The sequence below is a fragment of the Talpa occidentalis genome, unplaced genomic scaffold, assembly GCF_014898055.3.
Source record: "Talpa occidentalis isolate TD23 unplaced genomic scaffold, MPIMG_talOcc4v2.1 talOcc4.9, whole genome shotgun sequence".
NCBI classification, from domain to species: Eukaryota; Metazoa; Chordata; class Mammalia; order Eulipotyphla; family Talpidae; genus Talpa; species Talpa occidentalis.
In genome coordinates, this window is record NW_023605305.1 from 40616733 (window position 1) to 40637374 (window position 20642).

General features: G+C 34.7%; 1 protein-coding gene across 1 annotated transcript in view; it reads left to right on the forward strand.

Moving 5' to 3' along the window:
* SELENOF (selenoprotein F) overlaps positions 1–20426 on the forward strand; it is a 36476-nt gene extending 16050 nt beyond the window's left edge. Inside the window, exons 3-5 of the mRNA XM_037498682.2 lie at positions 9497–9560; positions 17366–17415; positions 19409–20426. Of these exons, the coding sequence (XP_037354579.1) occupies positions 9497–9560; positions 17366–17415; positions 19409–19540 (246 nt within the window). The 3' untranslated portion in view covers positions 19541–20426. The remainder of the gene's footprint in view (positions 1–9496; positions 9561–17365; positions 17416–19408) is intronic.
* The last annotated feature ends 216 nt before the right edge of the window (positions 20427–20642 follow it).

Genomic DNA, 20642 nt, shown 5'->3' on the forward strand with positions numbered 1-20642 from the left:
TTGTTCTTTCTTATTTCATACTCTACTGTTTAAATTATTGTTTTCAGATGCATTGATTTCTTTTAAGAATTTAGTGAGATGTGTGCTATAAAATAATGTGTGTGTGTATATGCCATGAAAGCACAGAATGAAAAGCATAACTATTGGATTACTGGATAAGGCAGGTAATTATCATCCATTACTTTAATGTAGAAATTGAAGCTTATGGTTAAGTTGGAAAATGTTTAGGAGAAGGTCATCTGAAAAAAGGAAAGGCTACTGAAAAAAAGGCAGATAAGCATGAGAGAGAAAGATTGCTACCTAAGGTAGCAGAAAGTTTGGTTATGATGAATGATGATGTTGGTTAAGTTAGGAGCACTTGTATGCCTTGATTAGAAGTTTGGAGTCTATCCTATAGGCAGGGGACAAAAAGGATTACCAATAATGAACTCACATACTCTGGTTTCTCTTCAGATCGTATAAATCTTTCGCCTTTTACCAATAATGAACTCACATAAGATCTGAATTTTTGTGACTTGGTGGTAGGGTGAATGACAGTTGCTAGAAAGAAAAGAAATACTGTTGTGAGAACAATAACTTAAAAAGCCATTTTCCAGAATCAAGAAACATGAGCTTAAGCCAACATACTGCCAGTAAACATGGAGAAGGGACAGATCTGAAATAGATTTAGACAATACAATCTACCTTTCTTAGAGATGATCATAATTGCCCCTATTTTTATGACAAATAATAGGGTACAGTATTGAATTGGTAACAGCACTAACAGAGTTCTCTTTTGAAAAGCAGTTTTTGCTGCCATATATAGTACTACCTCATGTTCATTTTTTTTTTAAAGATTTATTTATTTGTTTGTTTATTTTATTTATTTATTTTATACACGCACTGGGTACAGGCAGAAGCGCGGGAGGGTAAAAGAATTCACCAGAGCCAGAGCTGGGAGCAGAGCAGGCAGAAGGACCGAAGTACACTGCTGAGGGGAGCAGCGGGCAGCAGGAGAGGTCTGCGCGCCATGTGGGACCCTCCTCCGGTGGCCGAGGAGCAGCCGGGGATCAAACCGGTACTGCAGAGGCTGCAGGCAGCTTCGCAACCCAGCGCTCAACCGCTGCGCCACCAGGGAGGCCCCCTCATGTTCATTTTTTGATACCAACTAGATTAGAGGAAGAAAAGAATGAAGAGGATACTTCCCAGTGTTCTTATTTGAGAAACTGCTAATGCCAACAAAAGGCTACAATAAAGTAGTCACAGATAGCCCTTTGACCCAGATGGAAAAGGGACAGCTATATTCTGTAGCTACAAATTGCCTTTTCAGTTTCTTTTTGAAGAAATGTGTTAAAAGTTTTAATTTAGAAAGCCATGAATTTTATTTGGGTACCATAATGAATTCTAAAATAAATGGTATACTTGTCAAAGAGTGAGCAAAAAATAAAAATGTGTTGAATGGCCTAGTTTCCTTTGTTCTAGGTTCATATTGCTGCTCTTCAGTTTTTTTTTAAAGTTTTTGCATCATTACAGTTTTATTTATATATCCTTAAATTAAATGCATATTTTCTTTAGTTTTAACAATGAAAAGCCATAATTTTTGACAGCTGTTTGTTTTTTTATGTCAGATACTTGAAAACTTTCTTAGAAATGATCACAACTGTCCTTATTTTTATGAAAACAAGATTGTACAGTATTTGGATTGGAAATGGCACTAACACGAAGAGCTGAGTTCTCTTTTGAAAAGCCGTTTTGCTGCCATATCCGTAGCACCTCATGTTCCATTTTGGAGCTGTTGAAAGTTTGAATGCTGAATCATACTTTGTCTGGGTCTCAGTTTTTCAAATTAACAGGCAAATATTTTGTATTTTTCAAACATTTAGTAGCAAAAACATTGAATTTTTTTATTATTGAACACTGTGCTAAATAGTTTGTCATTTTCTAAGCTATTTTTCACTTATTACTGAATGGCTAGTTGGCTTTATTTTTTTTTTTTTAATTTTTTTTTTTTTTTTATATATAGAGGCATGTTTTCTTTCTTTATTTGTTTGTTTTTGTTTATACATGCACTGGGTACAGTCAGAAGCGCGGGAGGGTGAGAGAATTCACCAGAGCCAGAGCGGGGAGCAGAGCAGGCAGAAGGACCGAAGTACACTGCTGAGGGGAGCAGCGGGCGGCAGGAGAGTTCTGCGCGCCATGTGGGACCCTCCTCCGGTGGCCGGGGAGCAGCCGGGGATCGAACCGGTGCCGCAGAGGCCGCGGGCAGCTTCGCAACCCAGCGCTCAACCGCTGCGCCACCGGGGAGGCCCTAGTTGGCTTTATTAAGATACTCAAGTTTAGGGTTGTTTTTTCTAATTCCTTATAATATATTGATCTCGGGAAATACAACTGCATTATCTCAAGTTATTTCCTTTCATTGTCTGATCCTTCTTAAGTATTAGAAATTGAATGGTTTCCAAGTAAAAACCCTGGACTTTCATACGTGTAGCTGAAACATGGGTGTGAGGGGAGGTGCATCTGTATGTTGTTTCCAACTGAACTATTTCCATTGATGATGTATCTCTTGCTAATGAAATTCTCTTTATTTTAGATGTATATGCAAAATCTGTTCGTCATCACAGTATTAGAAGAAATTTCATTCTTTTTTCCTCTTTGATTTCATAGATGAAATGGTCTAATTCAGAATGTGGTAATTATCAAAGAAGCATTTTTATTTTATTTCATTTTTGTACATTTTCATTGAGCTTTTTAGTCTAACAGTGATTGTATCTTTATGGAAAGATTTCCCTAGTGTATTCTTGCATTTTTAGAACCTAATGTGAATTAAGGTAGATATTATCTTGCTTCTTTCATAACTTTGTGGACCTCAGGACAGAAACTAAAGATACAAATTGGAATAGCACTCAATAGTGTAGTAAAGTAAGTTTTAAACTTAGGGAACTTCCTTAGGCATAGTCATATTTTTTCAACGTTCAATAGAAATCACTAAAAAAGAGTTGAGTTTGACCTCAGGGGTATAATATGAGAGAATTATATTTACCAGCATAGATTGCTAAAATTGTAAAACTGCATTTATTTCCCTAATCCTCCCATTTCCATTCATTATTCCTGTTCAGGAATGCCATCTGTCAGGGCATATATGAAAGTTAGCATTACCTTATATGGTCTAGAAAATGCACTGCTTGAATAAGTCAAATAATTCAAAGTGAAATCTTGTCAAAAGCTTGCTACCACATCACAAAAATTTAGTGCCCAGATTCTTTATCCATGTGTGATAGTCATATTGTTTCCAGCACTCTGGGCACTTAAAAATACCAGAAAATACAGGAATAACTTTATGGTGAGTAATTAATTAAATCTGAGAACATCAGCAGATCACTAAACATGGTTTTGGTTAAAAACATTTCCCAAGTTAATTAACTAGCCAGATTTTGCTTTTAGCTTGTGAAGAGTAAAGTCAATTTTAAGAAATTATACTAGATGCATTTAATGCTTAGAAAGGTGGCTCATAATGAGTGTATCATAATTGCATTTTATTTAAGATCTTTATGTAATATGCTCAGCTTTCATCATGTTGTAGCCATTTTTTCCTAGTTTTTATTTCCTTCATTTTATTTAAAGGCAACTCTTCGATAGACCCGTAAAATAGTTACTTCTCATATCTGAATTCTGTTCAGCAGTTAAAATTTTTCATTTTGTCCACCTGAGAGAACATTTTCTTCACATTTCTAGTTAATAAATTGTTTTTCAAATTTTCCTAATAGTACTTTTGAATTTATTTAATACTAAAGTTTTATCTTTAAATAAAAGAGGATTTTGAAAATAAGAATGTATGGCTGCATTAGGACATTGGTCTTGCTTCAATTAATGCTTACATGATTTACCTCTAGATTTAACTTGATCAATCTGTTGAGTAGGCAGTAGCAAAAACCTGTTGGGTTGTTTTGCAATATTTGCCTGATTAGTAGTTGATTCTAATCCAAGGCTGTGATTCTCATTCCTGGCTGCTCATTACAATTACCTGGGGAGCTTTAGAAGTAGTAATAATAAAAATACTGATGCCTGTATCTCATGCCCAAATACCTAATTTAGTTGGTCAGAGGTAGGTTCCAGGTAATTTTCAAACTCTTCCCAGGTAAGGCAAGTGTATAGTCAGGGTTGAAAACACTGACCTAAGTAATTTAAAAGCTTGAGAAATTTTGGAGGGGCTATTCTAATTACAGAGGAACCATGAATGATAGCTCTCTAGAGTCGCTGAACAGAAAGCTCTATTAACTATGAAAATGGGTTTCAAGTGCACAACTTAAACTTAGTCAATAGTGCGAAAGACTTATTATAATAACTTGTTATTTATTGAACCTCTAAAGAACCCAAGCTTTTTGTGTGTTTTTCTTTTTTTATCTCTTCTTTGGAAAGCAGAAACTTTTCTTCAAACAAGTAAGCTGAAAGAGAAGATGACTTATCCAAGGAGACCTGCTTCTCTAAATGTCAAAGCCAGAATTGTATCACATACACATTTGATTTCATAACTTGAGTTCTTTTCACTATACTGTTTAAGGAAACTGAGACATATTTAAAAAATTAACAGTTCATTTGAACAAAATCCACTTGAATCCTGCAGCACCAAACTGCCAGTTAAGTGATTAGGATTTCTCCACCCATAGGAGCTAGGGGAAAGACTTTTATAGAGAAAATGCAGAAGCAAAGCAAGGAAATTAGTGGTTGCCTCATTTAGGAATGCCTAGTTAGTGGTGATTGGTTTTCTTCATGTTTTGTTTTCCCAAACTTGAGGCAATTATATAGGCTTAAGTTGGTTTGTTTATTTAAGACTGCTAAAGACAGAACCACCTCAGTCTTATAGCCTCTTTGTTTAATTTAACAATACCATGCTGTACAAAAATGTGATAATTATACACAAATAAATAGCTCAGTATTTTCGCACTGTCATAGTAGAATATTTCTGCTAAGACCACGTTTACAGATTTGCTGCTGGGGTGGTGGCAGTATGATAGCAACAGTAAAAGTTAACAAATGCAACACTATCTCTTTAATTAAGAAAAGTTATGTAACTCACAAGAGTGGCCTTTGTTTGGTGTTTTAAATTAATTTATTTTGGAATCTAGCTATCTGGTGAGAAAGAGCACAGACCTGCTTTTGTCTTGCTGTTAATCTGAACTGTCATGTATTAACATAGAATTTAATTATAGCCAAGTTATCACCAGAAAATAGTTTGGCCTTTTTCTATGTGTGAAAACATCATTATAAACACTACTAAAAATTTGTGACAAAAGTTTGGTCAGGTGGATATGAGGAGGAAATGTCATTATATTCCAACAGTATTTGTCAGTGAAGTCTTTTATTTAATGAAAGGAGTACATTGTCTCAAAATAGTAGGAAAATATGCAAAATCTACCTTTGCAGCGCCAGTTTGATCCCTGGCTGCTCCCCTGCCACCGGAGGAGGGTCCCACATGGCGCGCAGACCTCTCCTGCTGCCCGCTGCTCACCTCAGCAGTGTACTTCAGTCCTTCTGCCTACTCTGCTCCCCGCTCTAGCTCTGGTGAACTCTCTCACACTCCCCGTGCTTCTGACTGTACCCAGTGCTTGAATAAATAAATAAATAAATCTTTTAAAATAAATAAATAAAATTGAGGTACAAATAAAAATCTTAGTAATACTTAAAGACACTTAAATCAGCTAACCAAAAAGCTGAATTTTTAAAAGGTAAGTAAAAATCACTTTAATGAGTAGGAAATTGGCAAATTCAAGAGTCTTTTTTCAAATAAGGTAAATTAGTGAGAGAACTGAAGCAGTTAAATATTTCTATTTCTCATTAAAGGGGTCCTATCAAAAGGAAAATCTGCTGGTTTTAAGTAACAAGATTAGGACTTCAAAGGGGAAGCCATTTTGTTTCTCATTTTAGTATTTTTCTAAATGTGTCCATGTTTTTCCATTTTAATTATTTGAGCTACTGTAATGAATAATGACCTACAGTGCCTCGAGTTAAATATTCTATACTAAGAAGACTTCTCTGATGCATACGAAAAAGAGGCTCTATCAGTTTACTATAAAGATATATAAGCTTGCCATATAAAAGTTATTTAAGGGCCTCCCTGGTGGCGCAGCAGTTGAGCACTGGGTTGCGAAGCTGCCTGCAGCCTCTGCAGCGCCGGTTCGATCCCCGACTGCTCCTCGGCCACCGGAGGAGGGTCCCACATGGCGCGCAGACCTCTCCTGCTGCCCGCTGCTCCCCTCAGCAGTGTACTTCGGTCCTTCTGCCTGTTCTGCTCCCCGCTCTGGTTCTGGTGAATTCTCTCACCCTCCTGCGCTTCTGACTGTACCCAGTGCTTGTATAAATAAATAATAAATAAATAAATCTTTTTAAGAAATGAATTAATAATAAAATTTATTTAACTTGCTGCTTTGATTTCTCTTCTTGGTATTTTTCCACAAGTGTTTGTAGGTTATATTTTGTATACCAGTGATTTACTTATAAAAGTAAAAATGCTAATGGTAAAAATCAAGTAAATTCAAGTTTTAATCTTTAGTCCTTTCATACTTTGTGCCTCAGAGAATTCCCTCTTTGAGTAGCATGACTTGTATATTTCTATGACAGCAAAGATGCCTGATTACTTTATAAAACAATTAAAAGGTAGAGTATTGTGAATAATACTATAATAATAATATATAATAATATACTATATATAAAATGATATATTAATTTGTATATATTGTATACTACATATAATAATAATATATAATAATGCTATTGTGAAAAATACTGCTGTGAATGTTGATATACAGTTCTTTTGGGTTAACACCTAGCATTGGAATTGCTGGATCATAATTCTATTTTAATTTTCTAAGGAACCACTATTCCATTTTCTGCACCATGTACTTTCTGAACAGTATTGCACAAGATTCTCCACCTCCTCACCACCACTTGCCTTTTTTTTTTTTTAATAGTAGCCTTTCTAATGTGTATGAAATAGTATCTCATTTTGGTTTTGATTTGCATTCCCCTAACGATTAGTGATATTGAGCATCTTTTCATGAGCTTATATATTTTTTTAAAGATTTACTTATTTATGCATACAAGAGCTGGGAACAGAGTGGGGAACAGAACAGGCAGATTGACCGAAGTACACTGCTGAGGGGAGCAGCCGGCAAGACAGGAGAGGTCTGCTGCACCATGTGGGTTGCTCCCTGGCTGGCCCGGGAATCGAACTTGTGCTGCAGAGGCTGCTGATAGCTTCATAGGTTGCATCTTAACCCCTTGTGCCACCAGGGAGGCCCATGAGCTTATATTTTTAAGATACTTTGGGGAATTTGTCTAATGAAGATGAACCAATATTCAAAAACAACTTAGCATATGTAATTGGGTCAACCTAATCTTAAGTTTTTCTGCTACAAAGAATCTTAAAAATCATTGGCATTCCTTTTTTTATTTTTCAGGTTGTATATTTTATTCATTTTTAAATTATTTTATATATATTTTACATCATTCTTCATTTTTGTACAGTGTACACTTTCTCCTCTCAGGTGTAGTAGTCCTTGTAAAATTCCCACCACCAACTTACCGTGCACCATCACCATAGTCCCTTGTGCTCTTGCCTCCCCTGTTTTGATCCCTCTTCTCCCCCCCCCCGCAGAATGTCTGTGATTTATAGTTGCCTGTTAATTTTGTTTTTTTAATTTATTATAATTATTTTTTTTTCCTGATCTCTTATTTGGTTCCCTTACATTCCTCCTCCAAGTGAAACCAGCTGATATTTTTCTTTATCTATCTGGTTTATTTCACTGAACATAATCCCTTCCTGCTCCATCCATGTTGCTGCAAATGGCATGAATTTTATCTTTTTTGATTGCTGAGTAATATTCCATTGTGTATATATACCACATCTTCTTGATCCAGTCATCTATTTTTGGGCATTTGGTTTGGTTCCATATCTTGCTTACTGTAGACAGTGCTGCAGTAAACATAGGAGTGCAGGTATCCTTTTAAGTTAATGTTTTTGTGTCCTTTGGGTAGATTCCTAGGAGTGGAATTGCTGGGTTATGTAGTAGCTCCATTTTTAGTAGTTTGAGGAACCTCCACACAGCTTTCCATAGTAGTTGGACCAGTTTGCACTCCCACCAGCAGCGTAGGAGAGTTCCTTTTTCTCCACATCCTCACCTACATTTGTTGTTTTCCTGTTTTTTCAATATGTTCCATTCTCACTGGTGTAAGGTGGTATCTCATTGTGGTTTTGATGTGCATTTCCCTGATTACAAATGATGTTGAATATTTTTTCATATACTTGTTGGCTATTTGCATTTCCTCTTTGGAGAAGTGTCTTTTTAGCTCTTCTGCCCATTTTTTGACTGAATTGTTTACTTTGTTTTTGTTGCATCGTGTCAGCTCTTTGTAGAACTTAATCTGAAATCCACCAGTGGTTTCAGAAAATGTAGGAATAATCTGAATTAAAACAAACTTCCATCAGATCCTTAAAAATATCTGTGACTTCAATCACTTAAGAATTATTGACCTAATACAGAATCACCCAAATATTAAAAAGGTATTTTCTTTTGAGTAAATGAAATTAAGGTAACTTTTTAATTTCTATTTTGTGCTTTTCTATCTTTTCCAGAGTATCTAAAATAAACATGAATAGTACATGTGATTTTTATATTATTTTAGAACTTAAAAATTAAAATCCATCTGGACCTAGAATACAAAACAAATGTGGAAGTCTAGAAGCTAAGAAGAAATGTAATAGATATAGTATGTTCTTTCAAATTGCTGCCTTCTCTAAATGTGACAGCATTTCCAAATTACTATAAAAAGAATGGGCAGGCTCCATACAAAAAAAAAGTGATATTTATCCTTGAAATAATTTCATCTGAATTCATTGCAATAAAATATTTGCATTACTATGAAGAGAATGTACATGTTCTGTAACTAAAAAGCCAATATTTACCCACTGAATCCATTTCAGCTGAATTTCAGTAAGAGAAAATATTAACATTTAAGTTCTTTATAAAATTTTACTAGTTTTCCTGCAATGTCTTTACATAGTACTACTAGAGTTACTTTTTAAAGGTATTGAATTTTTGTTTTAATTTTAAAGCATTGATCACTTAATTTAAATACACCCAGAAAGAATTCTCATTAAGTATCTGTGTTCAACATAGCATCCTAAAAAAATAAAAAAACTGAGGGAAGCCTTAAGATTTCATGAAGAACTTCCTAGGACATCTTACCTATTTTAGTTCATTGTCAAGTCTTCATAGCTTCTTTTGTCTTTTTGATTATGTTTAAGGATATTCTAAATAGGGCTTAAGCTCCTTTACCATTTAATAACCTTGGGTCTCCATTCCCTTTTCTTTTGGTCTGGAACTAAATCTTTCTGTCCAACTCTGACAGCTGTATGATTTGCATAGCTACTTAATGGTAATGTTTATGATACGAAATTTTTATTTATAAGTACATTTTTTAATTTATACCAATTTTTAAATTCCTGTTTTTCCTTTTGCAGCTGTATGCAGGAGCTATTCTTGAAGTCTGTGGATGAAAATTGGGGCGGTTCCCTCAAGTCCAAGGCATGTAAAATTACCTCTAATAAACTCAGTTTAATAATTTTAAAACAGCATTTCATAAGAAAAATTTCATTAAATAGTCCCGGGGTAAGGATATGTAATTCATATACAATAGCATATGAATTTTTTCCCTCATTTATTTTCATGGAAGTAGAATTTTATAGTAATTCTTGAGTATGGTTACTTACACATAGTATGAATTTTGATTTAAATACAACACATGAAATAGGTGATTATTCTTCTTTCCTTTACCAAGTATAAATTTTATGAGAGCATTTTGCCTTTCTTTTTCATTTATGTAAATAAAATTTTAAAATAATACGCCATTCCATTATATTTTAAATGTAAATAATGTTTTTTAACTTCTAAGGAACAATTGTGTTTAGTAAGAGTAGGCCTATGAATGACAGTTGTCATAAGATGCAGTAGAAAGGAACTCATACATGGGTATCTTTACAAGAAATTTTAAGGATAAATGTGTGGAAGAATAATTATGAAATTGTATTCTTTTGAATAACATCAAATATTAATGGAGCTTGCATTGCTGAAAAGACTTGGACTAATGAGGCTTTTTTTATGATGTCCTTGAATAGCACTTGAAAATCAGTTTTATGAAGCTAAACTTATCTAAGAATAATGAAAGTTAATTTTTTTAACTAAAATACTTAAGTGCTTTATCTACCTTTTTGTTTTTGTTTCTGCTGACTTCCCCATGGTTTCTTACCTTACTAATTGCAAAAAATTTTCTAGGTTTAATTTTTTTTTTTAATGTAATAGCAAATACTAACTTAAAATTATTTATATTGCTCTTTTTTGGCTGGCACAGAAATGTAATAGAATAGTTTGGCTTGGGGACATTCTATGTAACACCCAAAGCAGATATGCATCTAATTAAATACATTCTTTCTTTGAGTGGTGTAAAATTCCCACCACCAACTTACCCATGCACTATCACCATTGTCCCTTGTGCCCTTGCCTGATCTATCTGCTTATGTTTTGGGGGAAGAAATCTTTACTGTGTAAGATCAAACTCAAGATTGTTCCACAGCTGTTTTGGCTATTTTATATCATTATATTATTTCTCTGAACGATACTGTGATCATTCTTATCCCTAGAAAGTTTTAGCAGTTGTTTCTTGTAACTTCATTCATGATTTGAGTTTACTGACTTGTTTTATGAATAATTATTATGTATGACTTAATATTGTCATAAGGCTCAAATGTACTTTTGATACCATAATTAGCCCTCCTTTTTCTGATAGCAGATTTTTTATTGTATCCATTGTAATAGTTTCTTTAGTTGGTAGTTCAAAGTCAATCTGTAAAAGCTAGAGTGGTACTTAATTATATATATTTCTTATGTATAAATTATCAAATCTGTGGGTCAATTGTCACACTGTCATTTGCTTTTGAAAACAATTAGATTTTATTTCTATGTGTAAATGTTAATATATGCTTACTTTTAATACAATACTGTGATACCAAAATTTCTGGGCCCATGGGAACCGGATATATTTTTAGTATGAGCATTATTATAGTCCCACTTTCAGACTCACTGTCATGAAGATATTCTGATATAGGTTGTGAAGGAGAATTGTCACTTTGTACCATAATTACTATGTATAGTAATCACAAGCACTGAACTAATTTTCATATTGTCATTCTTTTATAACCTTTGTCTTCAACATCAGGTAGCTTCTGGAATAATCATGATAACTTTTGTTATTATTTAGCTTATAATACACTGTAATTTTTTAAGTTCATTTAATTCAGATTAGCCATTTAATCACAAAATAGAAGAGTAAATTAATGTTACTATTTTCCAGAAGAGAGAAGGAATTAAATTTCAATATATTTTATTGACTTTAAGTTATTCAGTCTTTATAAGAAAACATTCCAGATCATGTGCCTTAACCAATTGCAGGTATGCTTCTTAAAATAGTTTTTTTGTTGTCCGTATTATGGTTTTTTAACTAGGAAAGGCAAATTATATAACATATTCTCATATAATTTGGATGTCATATTTTATTATCAAGCTGTTTCTTTCCCTATATGAATTTATGGCCTTCAAACATTCCTTTTCTGACTTTTATTCTGAACTAAGAAATCATAAAACCTTAGTTTGTCTTCTTTACTGTATTTTCAGTCTACCCAAATTCTCTTAATTATTTAAATTGCCCTTCTCTGAATGTTTTAAAGTCCTTTCAGATTGTCTTTTTGCAAAGACCCAAATCATTCATCATTTTATGCTCCACATAATTTGTATACAATAGTAAATTTTCATAGTTGAGAAATACTCTTAGCTCTGCAGTAGTAGTATTGAACACAATTAAGAATTCTTCTCCCTTGTTTGTAGTAGTTTTTTCTGTTCTCTTTTTATTGTTTCTGAGTATGAGATGACATTTTTTACTTATACTGTATCCTCTTAGTCAAATGTATTTATTTTTAATCACTAGGAAAATACCTATTTTATATAATTTTATGTGACAGTTCACAAGTATCAATCATACTTGCCATAAGCCTTCGAATGAAATTAAATCTTAAAACCAGCGGGGCACATTTTATGACCATTTGCAATGTGATCATAGGTATATCATTAGATAGAGTTGAGTATATTTTGTCTCTTTTTTAATTTATAATTTATTTAATTTATATTTTCACTTATGATTTTGAAAATAGCATTCATACATTTTTCTTTAACATCAGGACATCTTCTTCCTATTATTCCTCACCTGCTTTTTTTTTAAGATTTATTTATGCAGGGCCTCCCCTGGTGGCGCAGCGGTTGAGCACTGGGCTGCGAAGCTGCCCACAGCATCTGCAGCGCTAGTTCGATCCCCAGCCACCGGTGAGGGTCCCACATGGCATGCGACCTCTCCTGCTGCACCCACTGCTCCCCTCAGCAGTGTATTTCGTTGGTCTACCTGTTCTGCTCTCCGCTCTGGCTCTGGTGAATTCTGTCACCCTCCCGCACTTCTGACTGTACCCAGTGCTTGTATAAATAAATAAATAAATCTTTTAAAAAAGAGATTTATTTATGCATATAAGAACTGGTGTACAGGTCAGAGATGCAGGGGGATGGGGAAGAAAAGGCAGACTGACTGAAATACACTGCAGAGGGGAGCAGTGGGCAAGACAGGAGAGGTCTGCCTCACCATGTGGGTTGCTCCCTGGCCGGCCAGGGATCGAACTCGTGCTGCAGAGGCTGTGGATTGCTTCATAGTGTGGTGCTCAACCCCTTGCACCACCAGGGAGGCCCCAAGGAGGGTAGATTTTTTGTTTGAATACTCTATAATCCAAAGAACCTCTGACTTAGTAAGAGTCTGCCACTTTCCAAGCATTGTGTGTAGCAAAATTTAGCAATCTTACTTCTCCTAGGGAGCTACACAAATGACATAATATTAAGAATTCCAAGGGGAAAACTTAAACATTCAATCTGTGTATTTGATCACTTTGAAGTATCATTTATGAAGCTACTTTTACAACAGAAATCATTAAAGTGGCAAAGAACATTTTCTGGAAATAGTGACTACATTAATTTCTTTAGGAATTTCCAAACTCTTATCACTGAGATGTTTTCAAGACAACAGTAAGTAAACTAGAAAATAAATTACTCTGAGGTCTTTCTGCAAGCTCCTTATATTCTCATATAATCTAACTTAAGTGTCAATTGTATATAATAAGCACTCAAACATTTGTTAAAAGATTAATTTGCTGTCTATAAAATGTGATTTGCTACCATGGAGTACTTAACAGATAATCCCCATATTCAAAATTGGATCTATACTTAACAGTAGAAGAGAACTGGGCCTCCCCTGGTGGCGCAGCGGTTGAGCACCGGGTTGCAAGGCTGCCCACAGCCTCTGCAGCGCCAGTTCGATCCCTGGCCACCAGCTAGGGTCCCACAAATAGAAAAAAAAAAAGAGAGAGAACTGATGAAAACAGTCATTAGAGGCTCATCTTAATATTCCTTTTGCATTTCTTCACTTATTCCATCTCTTAAATTCATCTGTTGAATGATGAAAGTTATTAAATGTACTAGTTTCTGTTGCAGAGATAAAAACTATAATGAAAATAATCATTTTCCCCAGAAAGGCCTTTTAGGTATCAGAGAAAACACTGTATTTATGAATTTGTATCTGTATCACTAAATATAGATTAATGAAATTTCTAATTCAATAGTGTGGCTCACATTGATTTAATCAATAGTCTTTTGCACATTTAGATCATTTCCAAATTTCCTGGCTTGGTTAGCAGGACCTCATTATAATACTTGTTTTCATTATTGTGTAAGTGTTTCCTTAAAGTCTTAGAAGGGGACCCAGATTAAAAGGTATATACATTTTAACAAGTTTAGTTCATTTGCTATTATAGCCTTTATAAAGGATATGTCCATTTATATTCCTTCCACACCTAACCGCCAGCAAAATCTTTCTCTAGCCTTAAATATGTTTTTAATTTTTGTCACTGTGAATGATGTTACCTGTTTTGTTTGACACTTCTTTGATTATCAGTGAGATTAAACATATATTTCAAATGTCCTTACTTCTGTCTTAGTATTTCTTTTGTTGTGCCCCATAGGTTCTGATAGGTTTTGTCCTCGTTTTCATTTGTCTAGAGATACTTGTCAATTTCTTTGGTTTTTTTTTTGTGTTTTTTTTGTTTTGTTTTTAAAGATTTATTTATTTATTTATACAAGCACTGGGTACAGTCAGAAGTGCGGGAGGATGAGAGAATTCACCAGAGCCAGAGCAGGGAGCAGAGCAGGCAGAAGGACTGAAGTACACTGCTGAGGGGAGCAGAGGGTAGCAGGAGAGATCTGCGCGCCCTGTGGGACCCTTCTCTGGTGGCCGGGGAGCAGCCGGGAATCGAACCAGTGCTGCAGAGGCTGTGGGCAGCTTCTCAACCCAGCGCTCAACCGCTGCGCCACCGGGGAGGCCCTTGTCAATTTCTTTGATTTCCCAATGAACTCGATAATTCAGTAGTATGTTATTGAATCTCCACATATTAGAAGTTTTTCCTCCTTTTTGTGATTGATTTCTAGTTTGATACCATTGTGGTCAGAGAACATACTTGATATGAATTCAGTCTTCATTAACTTATTGACAGTTGTTTTGTGACCAAGTAATTTGGTCTGTCCTGGAGAATGTCCCTGTGCACTTGGGAACAATGTGTGCTTAGCTTTTGGGGGGTGCAGTGCCTTATAAATGTCTATTAATCCTATATGGTTTAATTCTTTCTTCAATACTATCATTTTCCTGTTTATTTTCTGTCTGGCTTATCTACCCAATGGTGAAAATGGGATATTGAAGTCCCCTACCACTGTTGTTTGGCATCAATGTCTGTTTGCAGACTTGATAATAACTGCCGTATATGTATTTTGGTTTTTGCCTTATACATTTTGATGCTCCTTTTTTCGGTGAATATATATTGATGAGTGTTATGTCTTCCTCATGTGTTGTTCCATTAATCATTATATAGTATCCATACCTGTATCTTGTTACCTTTTTTAGCTGGAAGTTTATTTTATCTGCTGCAGGTATGGCCATCCCTGCCTTGGAGTCCCATTTGCTGCTCAGGTGCATTTCCTAGAAACAGCAGAACATTGGGTCTTGTTTTCTTATCCAACTAGCATTCTGTGCCTTTTGATGGTGCGTTCAGTCCATTTACATGTAGAGTGATTATTGAGGTTCTGCTACTGCCGTTTTATCCTTAAGTTTTATGGTTCTGTTTTCTTTTTCAATTTTTTTGTGGATGTTCTCTTGGATTTAGATATGAGAACTCCTTTCAACATTTCTTGGAGGTAAAGTATAGTGTTTACAAACTTCTTTAGCTTCTATTTATCTGGGAAGTCCTTTATTTCTCCCTCATCTGAAGGAGAGTCTTACAGGATAATATATTTTTGGCTGGTAGTTTTTGTCTTTATTTTGAATATTCACTCTCCTTGCCTGTAGTGTTTCTTCAGAGAAGTCAGGTGTAAGCCTGATGGGCATAGCTTTGTAGTTTATGTTTCTTCCCACTAGTCAATTTCAGTGTTCTTTGTCTTGAACTACTGGAAGTCTCATAACTATATATCTTGGTATAGTTCTCATTTACTTGGGTAACCAGGTGTTCTTTTATCTTCCTATGCTTGTATGTTTAGTTCCTTCCCCAGATTTTGGAAGTTTTCCACTATTATTTCTTTGAATAAGTTCTCTGTTCTCTGCTTTCTCTCTTCCCCTTCTGGAGTACCCATTATTTATATTGCAATTCTTAATGGAATTGGATAATTCTCTGTGTTTCTCTCTCTCTGTCTCTCTGTCTCTCTGTCTCTCTCTCTCTGTGTGTGTGTGTGTGTGTGTGTGTGTGTGTGTGTGTGTGTGTGTGTGTGTTTCTCCTTCATATATTTCTTTTTCTTCTTCCACCCAGATTCTTTATGCATTTCTCTAAGGTTACTGATTCAGTCTTCCATTTGGTCTATTCTGCTTCCATAGCTTTCTCCAGTTTTTATCTTCTCTATTGATCTTTTTACATCCTGCAACTCCATTGTTTTCTTATTTAAAGCTTCAGTTTCTAACATCTGTTCATTTTATTTCTCAGAATATGCATTTGTTTTTCTGAGTTTTATATATATTTGATCAACTTTTGTGTATTTTCTTCCATATCTTTGAATTTCTTTATCATGGCAATTTTGAACTCTGTAATTGATAGGAAGAAAAGATCGTCTATGTCTGTGTGTTTGGATTCTGGATATTGTGTTCTCTCTTTGTGGTGAAGTTCTCCCTGGAGGACTGAAGATAACATGTGTTGTAATTTTCCATCTGCCTATTTTGTAGCTTTTGTGGTTTGCTGTTTTTTTTCCACTGCAGAGCATCCTCTTTTCCAGCAGATGGCATTGTGGATTTTGAATTTCTTTTTTTTTTTTTTTAACCTTTTCTTGGCTTATTTCAGTACCTTACATGTCAAGGAGAACAGATCTGCAGCTGCAGATTCAGGTAGTGGAAGAGGGGTCTGGAAGGGTTTAGGTGAACAGGGAAGGCTGATGTGCTTGTGGCACCACGATAGCCCCTTAGTTTCCAGACCCATCTCTCTGCCATCTGTGTGCCACGTTGCCAGCAAGCTTCACAGGATGACCACCAGGCCAGGTTTAGGGTGGGGAGGAATAGCCTTCCAGCACCTTGTCCTCTTCATTGAGGAACCCACCTGCCACACCTCAACCATATTGTTCATATCTCTACTTAGATAAGGTGCACCTCTACACTACTCAGCTTTCCTTTCCTCCTGGGCTGCCGGTCAAACATGGGAAACCTGAGTTTTGCTGAGCAGGTTCCCACCTTGGCCACAGTTTTTAGGCCTCTCTCTCCACCTACCTTTTGTTATATGAAGTTAAATTTCCTCAGTGCACCTTCTGGTGCAGCCAGTGCTGGTCTCTGATATCCAAGAGATGCTCCGGTTTTTCCTCAAGTCACGGAACCATTTGGGTCCATTGCCCATCTGGACAACTTTCAGAGTTTGCATAAACTCTGGATGCAAAACAGGGAACCTCTGATGTCAACTTCTCTGGTTCCTCTTCCACGTTTACTCCTCTATTACTTTACTATTATTTTGTGTTTGGGATTTTGATGAATTTGAAATAACAAAATTTTCAGTCATTGAAAAGTATGGTTGGTCTCCCGTTTATTTACATCTGTTTGGATTACCTTCGCTTTTCCATGCACAATCTAATTTATGTTCTTGTTTAATTTTTTATTGTTTATTTCTTCATTTTGTATTGCTTTCTGTAAATAGCTTGAATTTGCAAATGAACATTTTGAATTTTTTTTTCTTAAGCTTTTGTCAGGAGTGATAAGCCCAAACTATTCAGAGGACTGCAAATCAAGGTAAGATGATTTCAGTGGAATTCCTTTTTCCTAACATTAGTTTCTTTTTCGAATTAAAATAATAAATATTTCCATACATAATTAAATGGATTTGCTTTTTAGAGCAGTTTTAGTTTTACAGAAAAATGATCAAAGAGTACAGTGTTGCTATATACCCCTTCCCTCTCTCCCTTTACTCCCACTTCCACCTTAGGTTCCTTTATCATCAAGGTCTCACATTGAGGTGGTGCTTCTGGTATAGTGGATGAACCGTTACTGGTACTAAATTTCATAGTTTACTTTGAGTTTATTCTTTGTATTGTATAGCTCTAGGAGTTTTGCCAAATGCATAATGACAAGTATCCACCGTTAAAGCTTTGCACAAAAATCCCTGGGTTCTGCCTACTCATATTCCTCTCCCTCCACCCTCACTCATCTTTTTACTGTCTCTATAGTGTAGAATTTTCCAGAATGTCATATAGCTGGAATAGTATGTAACTTTATCCGATTGTCTTCTTTCACTAGCATTATGAATTGAAAGTTACTTTTATCTTTGCTGTAGCTGGATTGCTTCTTTTTTTTTTTTTAGCTAAAAATATTCTTTTATAATACAGTTTACATACCTATGGAAAGGCATCTTGGTCACCTCCAATTTTTGGCTATTATGAATAAAGCTGCTATATACATCACTTAGGTGTACCCAAAAATCTGTAGATGTTTTATTTCTTATTGCGTTAGTTGGGACATCCAATAAGGGAGGACATGTCCTTGCCTTGTTCCCAATCTTATGTGGAACATTTTTTGTTTTTCACCATTATATGTATGATGTTAGCTGTGGGGTTTTTAATAGATGTTCTTGATTAATTTTTTTGATGTTCCCCTTTATTCCTAATATGCTGAGTTTTTGTCATGTATGGGTGTGGATTTTTGCCAGATACCTGTTCATCTATTGATATAATCATGAGATTTTTCTTTTGGTAGCTGCGGGTTATATTAATTGATTTTCTAATGTTGTTCCACTCTTGCATACCTGAAATCAAAATTCATGGTGATAATATAGTTCCTTTATTCATTGTTGAATTTGATTTGCTAATATTTTGTTAAGGATTTTTTGCAGTTATGTTCAGTGTGATTTCTTTTTTCATTTTTTTGGACTAAAATTAGCTTTTTAATAGATAATTCCATGTTTTTAACCATTTATGTAGAGACCTGACTGAAAATATTTTAGTAGTAATGTTATTGATAATTTGCTTAGTAGGCCTATACTTCTAAACTCCATTAATGAGCAAAGGCTACACTAAGTGTTAATAATCACATCAGTTTGTCTCCATCTCTAAAGTTCATAGTTTTAGGAAACAGGAAAACAGGGCTAATTGCTAAAAGACATTCTAAGAGCTTCTGAGAATCCATCATCTCTGCTACTTATATTATTCTACTTAGCATTTAAGGTTTATCTCTTAACAAATGAGATTGTTTGTTGTCACATTAACCAAGAATTGGAATTTTTCAGAGTACTCTTTAGATCCAGCTAGTGGGTCTGAAGTTGCAGGAATCCAGGTTAATTATAAAAATTATTACAACAAAATCATTAGATTTCTTAAACCAAAGAAAATTTGAATTTTAGCATAGAATTGTCTGATAATTTGTATGCATGGCCTACTACAACACTGCTGTTATACGATCATTCTCTCCCATTAATTATTTTGAACTTGTTTGCCTCCTCCATTAAAGTTTGAGATCATTTGAGAGTTATAGGAGTGTCAGGTGTGCAATATGTAATTGTTACATTTAGCAGTAAAATGTAATTATTTTTAGAATCCCATTTTTATGAAATTCCATTAAACTCTTCTCTAAAAGATTTCCTTTAAGACCTGTTGTGATGTTATATCTAAAAGATTTTCTTTTTTATTATTATGAAATAGAATTAAGCTGGATTGAACTGGTTTGCATCTTCATGGACACTGAGACCGCTCTTTTAGGCAGAAAATAATGGTCATCTTCCTTTTTTCTGTAGTATGTTCGTGGTTCGGACCCTGTACTAAAGCTTTTGGATGACAATGGGAACATTGCTGAAGAACTAAGCATCCTCAAATGGAACACAGACAGTGTAGAAGAATTCCTGAGTGAAAAATTGGAACGCATATAAATCTTCCTTAAATTTTGTTCTATCCTTTTGTTACCTTCTCAAATGAAATATTACAGCACCTAGAAAATCATTTAGTTTTGCTTCTTTCCATTGATCAATCTTTTGCTGTGAGGCATTAAACATCTAATTAGAAGTTGAAGTGGCACACAGCCCATGATATCTAAGGAGTTGGCAAGCTTAACAAAACCCATTTTTTATAAATTTCTATCCTCCTACATTTGTTGATACTACTAACGAAATGCTTTGTAATAGACTTGTGGTTAATTATGCAAATGATAGCTTGTAATAATTGGTCCAATTTTATGAACAACAGATTTTTAAATTAGGGAGGTTAATAAGGGAAATGATTACTATGCCTCATGTGCTGTGTGCTCTTTGAAAGTAATGACAGAAAACTACAAAACAAGTAAGATACACTGAGCCTCAACAGATTGACTGCTCCTCAGATTCTCATGTATTTTTGTATTACCTAGCTTTCCTTTTAATTGACACCTTATAGTTTATAATGTATTGCATAAAAACTATTGCTTGATTATTGTGAAACAGATTCAAGATCTACAGTAAGAATGAAGTATTCAAAGATTTGCATTAATGAAAACTACACAGAAAACCTTCCTAAGGATTTGTGTGGATCTGATGTTTAGCAAATTTTTGTACTTTACATTCTTGGAGAAAAGTCAATTTAAATATCAATTTGTAAGACCAAATATGAATTAAAAATATCTGAATTTGAAATTTGATTTGTCCTTTCATGTTTAAAAATGACAAGTTTCTCATTTGTTTTTTTTTAATTTTCTTTGCATGTAAGTCTCTTTTTAGCAAAAATGTTTAAATGGTTATGCTATTTAAAACTTAATAACTTCTTTTGGTTGGTGGTAATACTTTATGTTTATTTAGTCATTTAAATCCCTTACTATCAATAATTCCCCAAATTGGTCTCATCTTCTATTATGTCAACTTACTCTCAGGATAAATTCTTATAGCCTAGAAACTTTCTTAATTTTTTTTTAAAGATTATTTATGCATATAAGAGCTGGGGTACAGGCCAGAGGTGGGGGGAGGGTGAGAGGATTCACCAGAGACAGAGTGGAAAACAGAACAA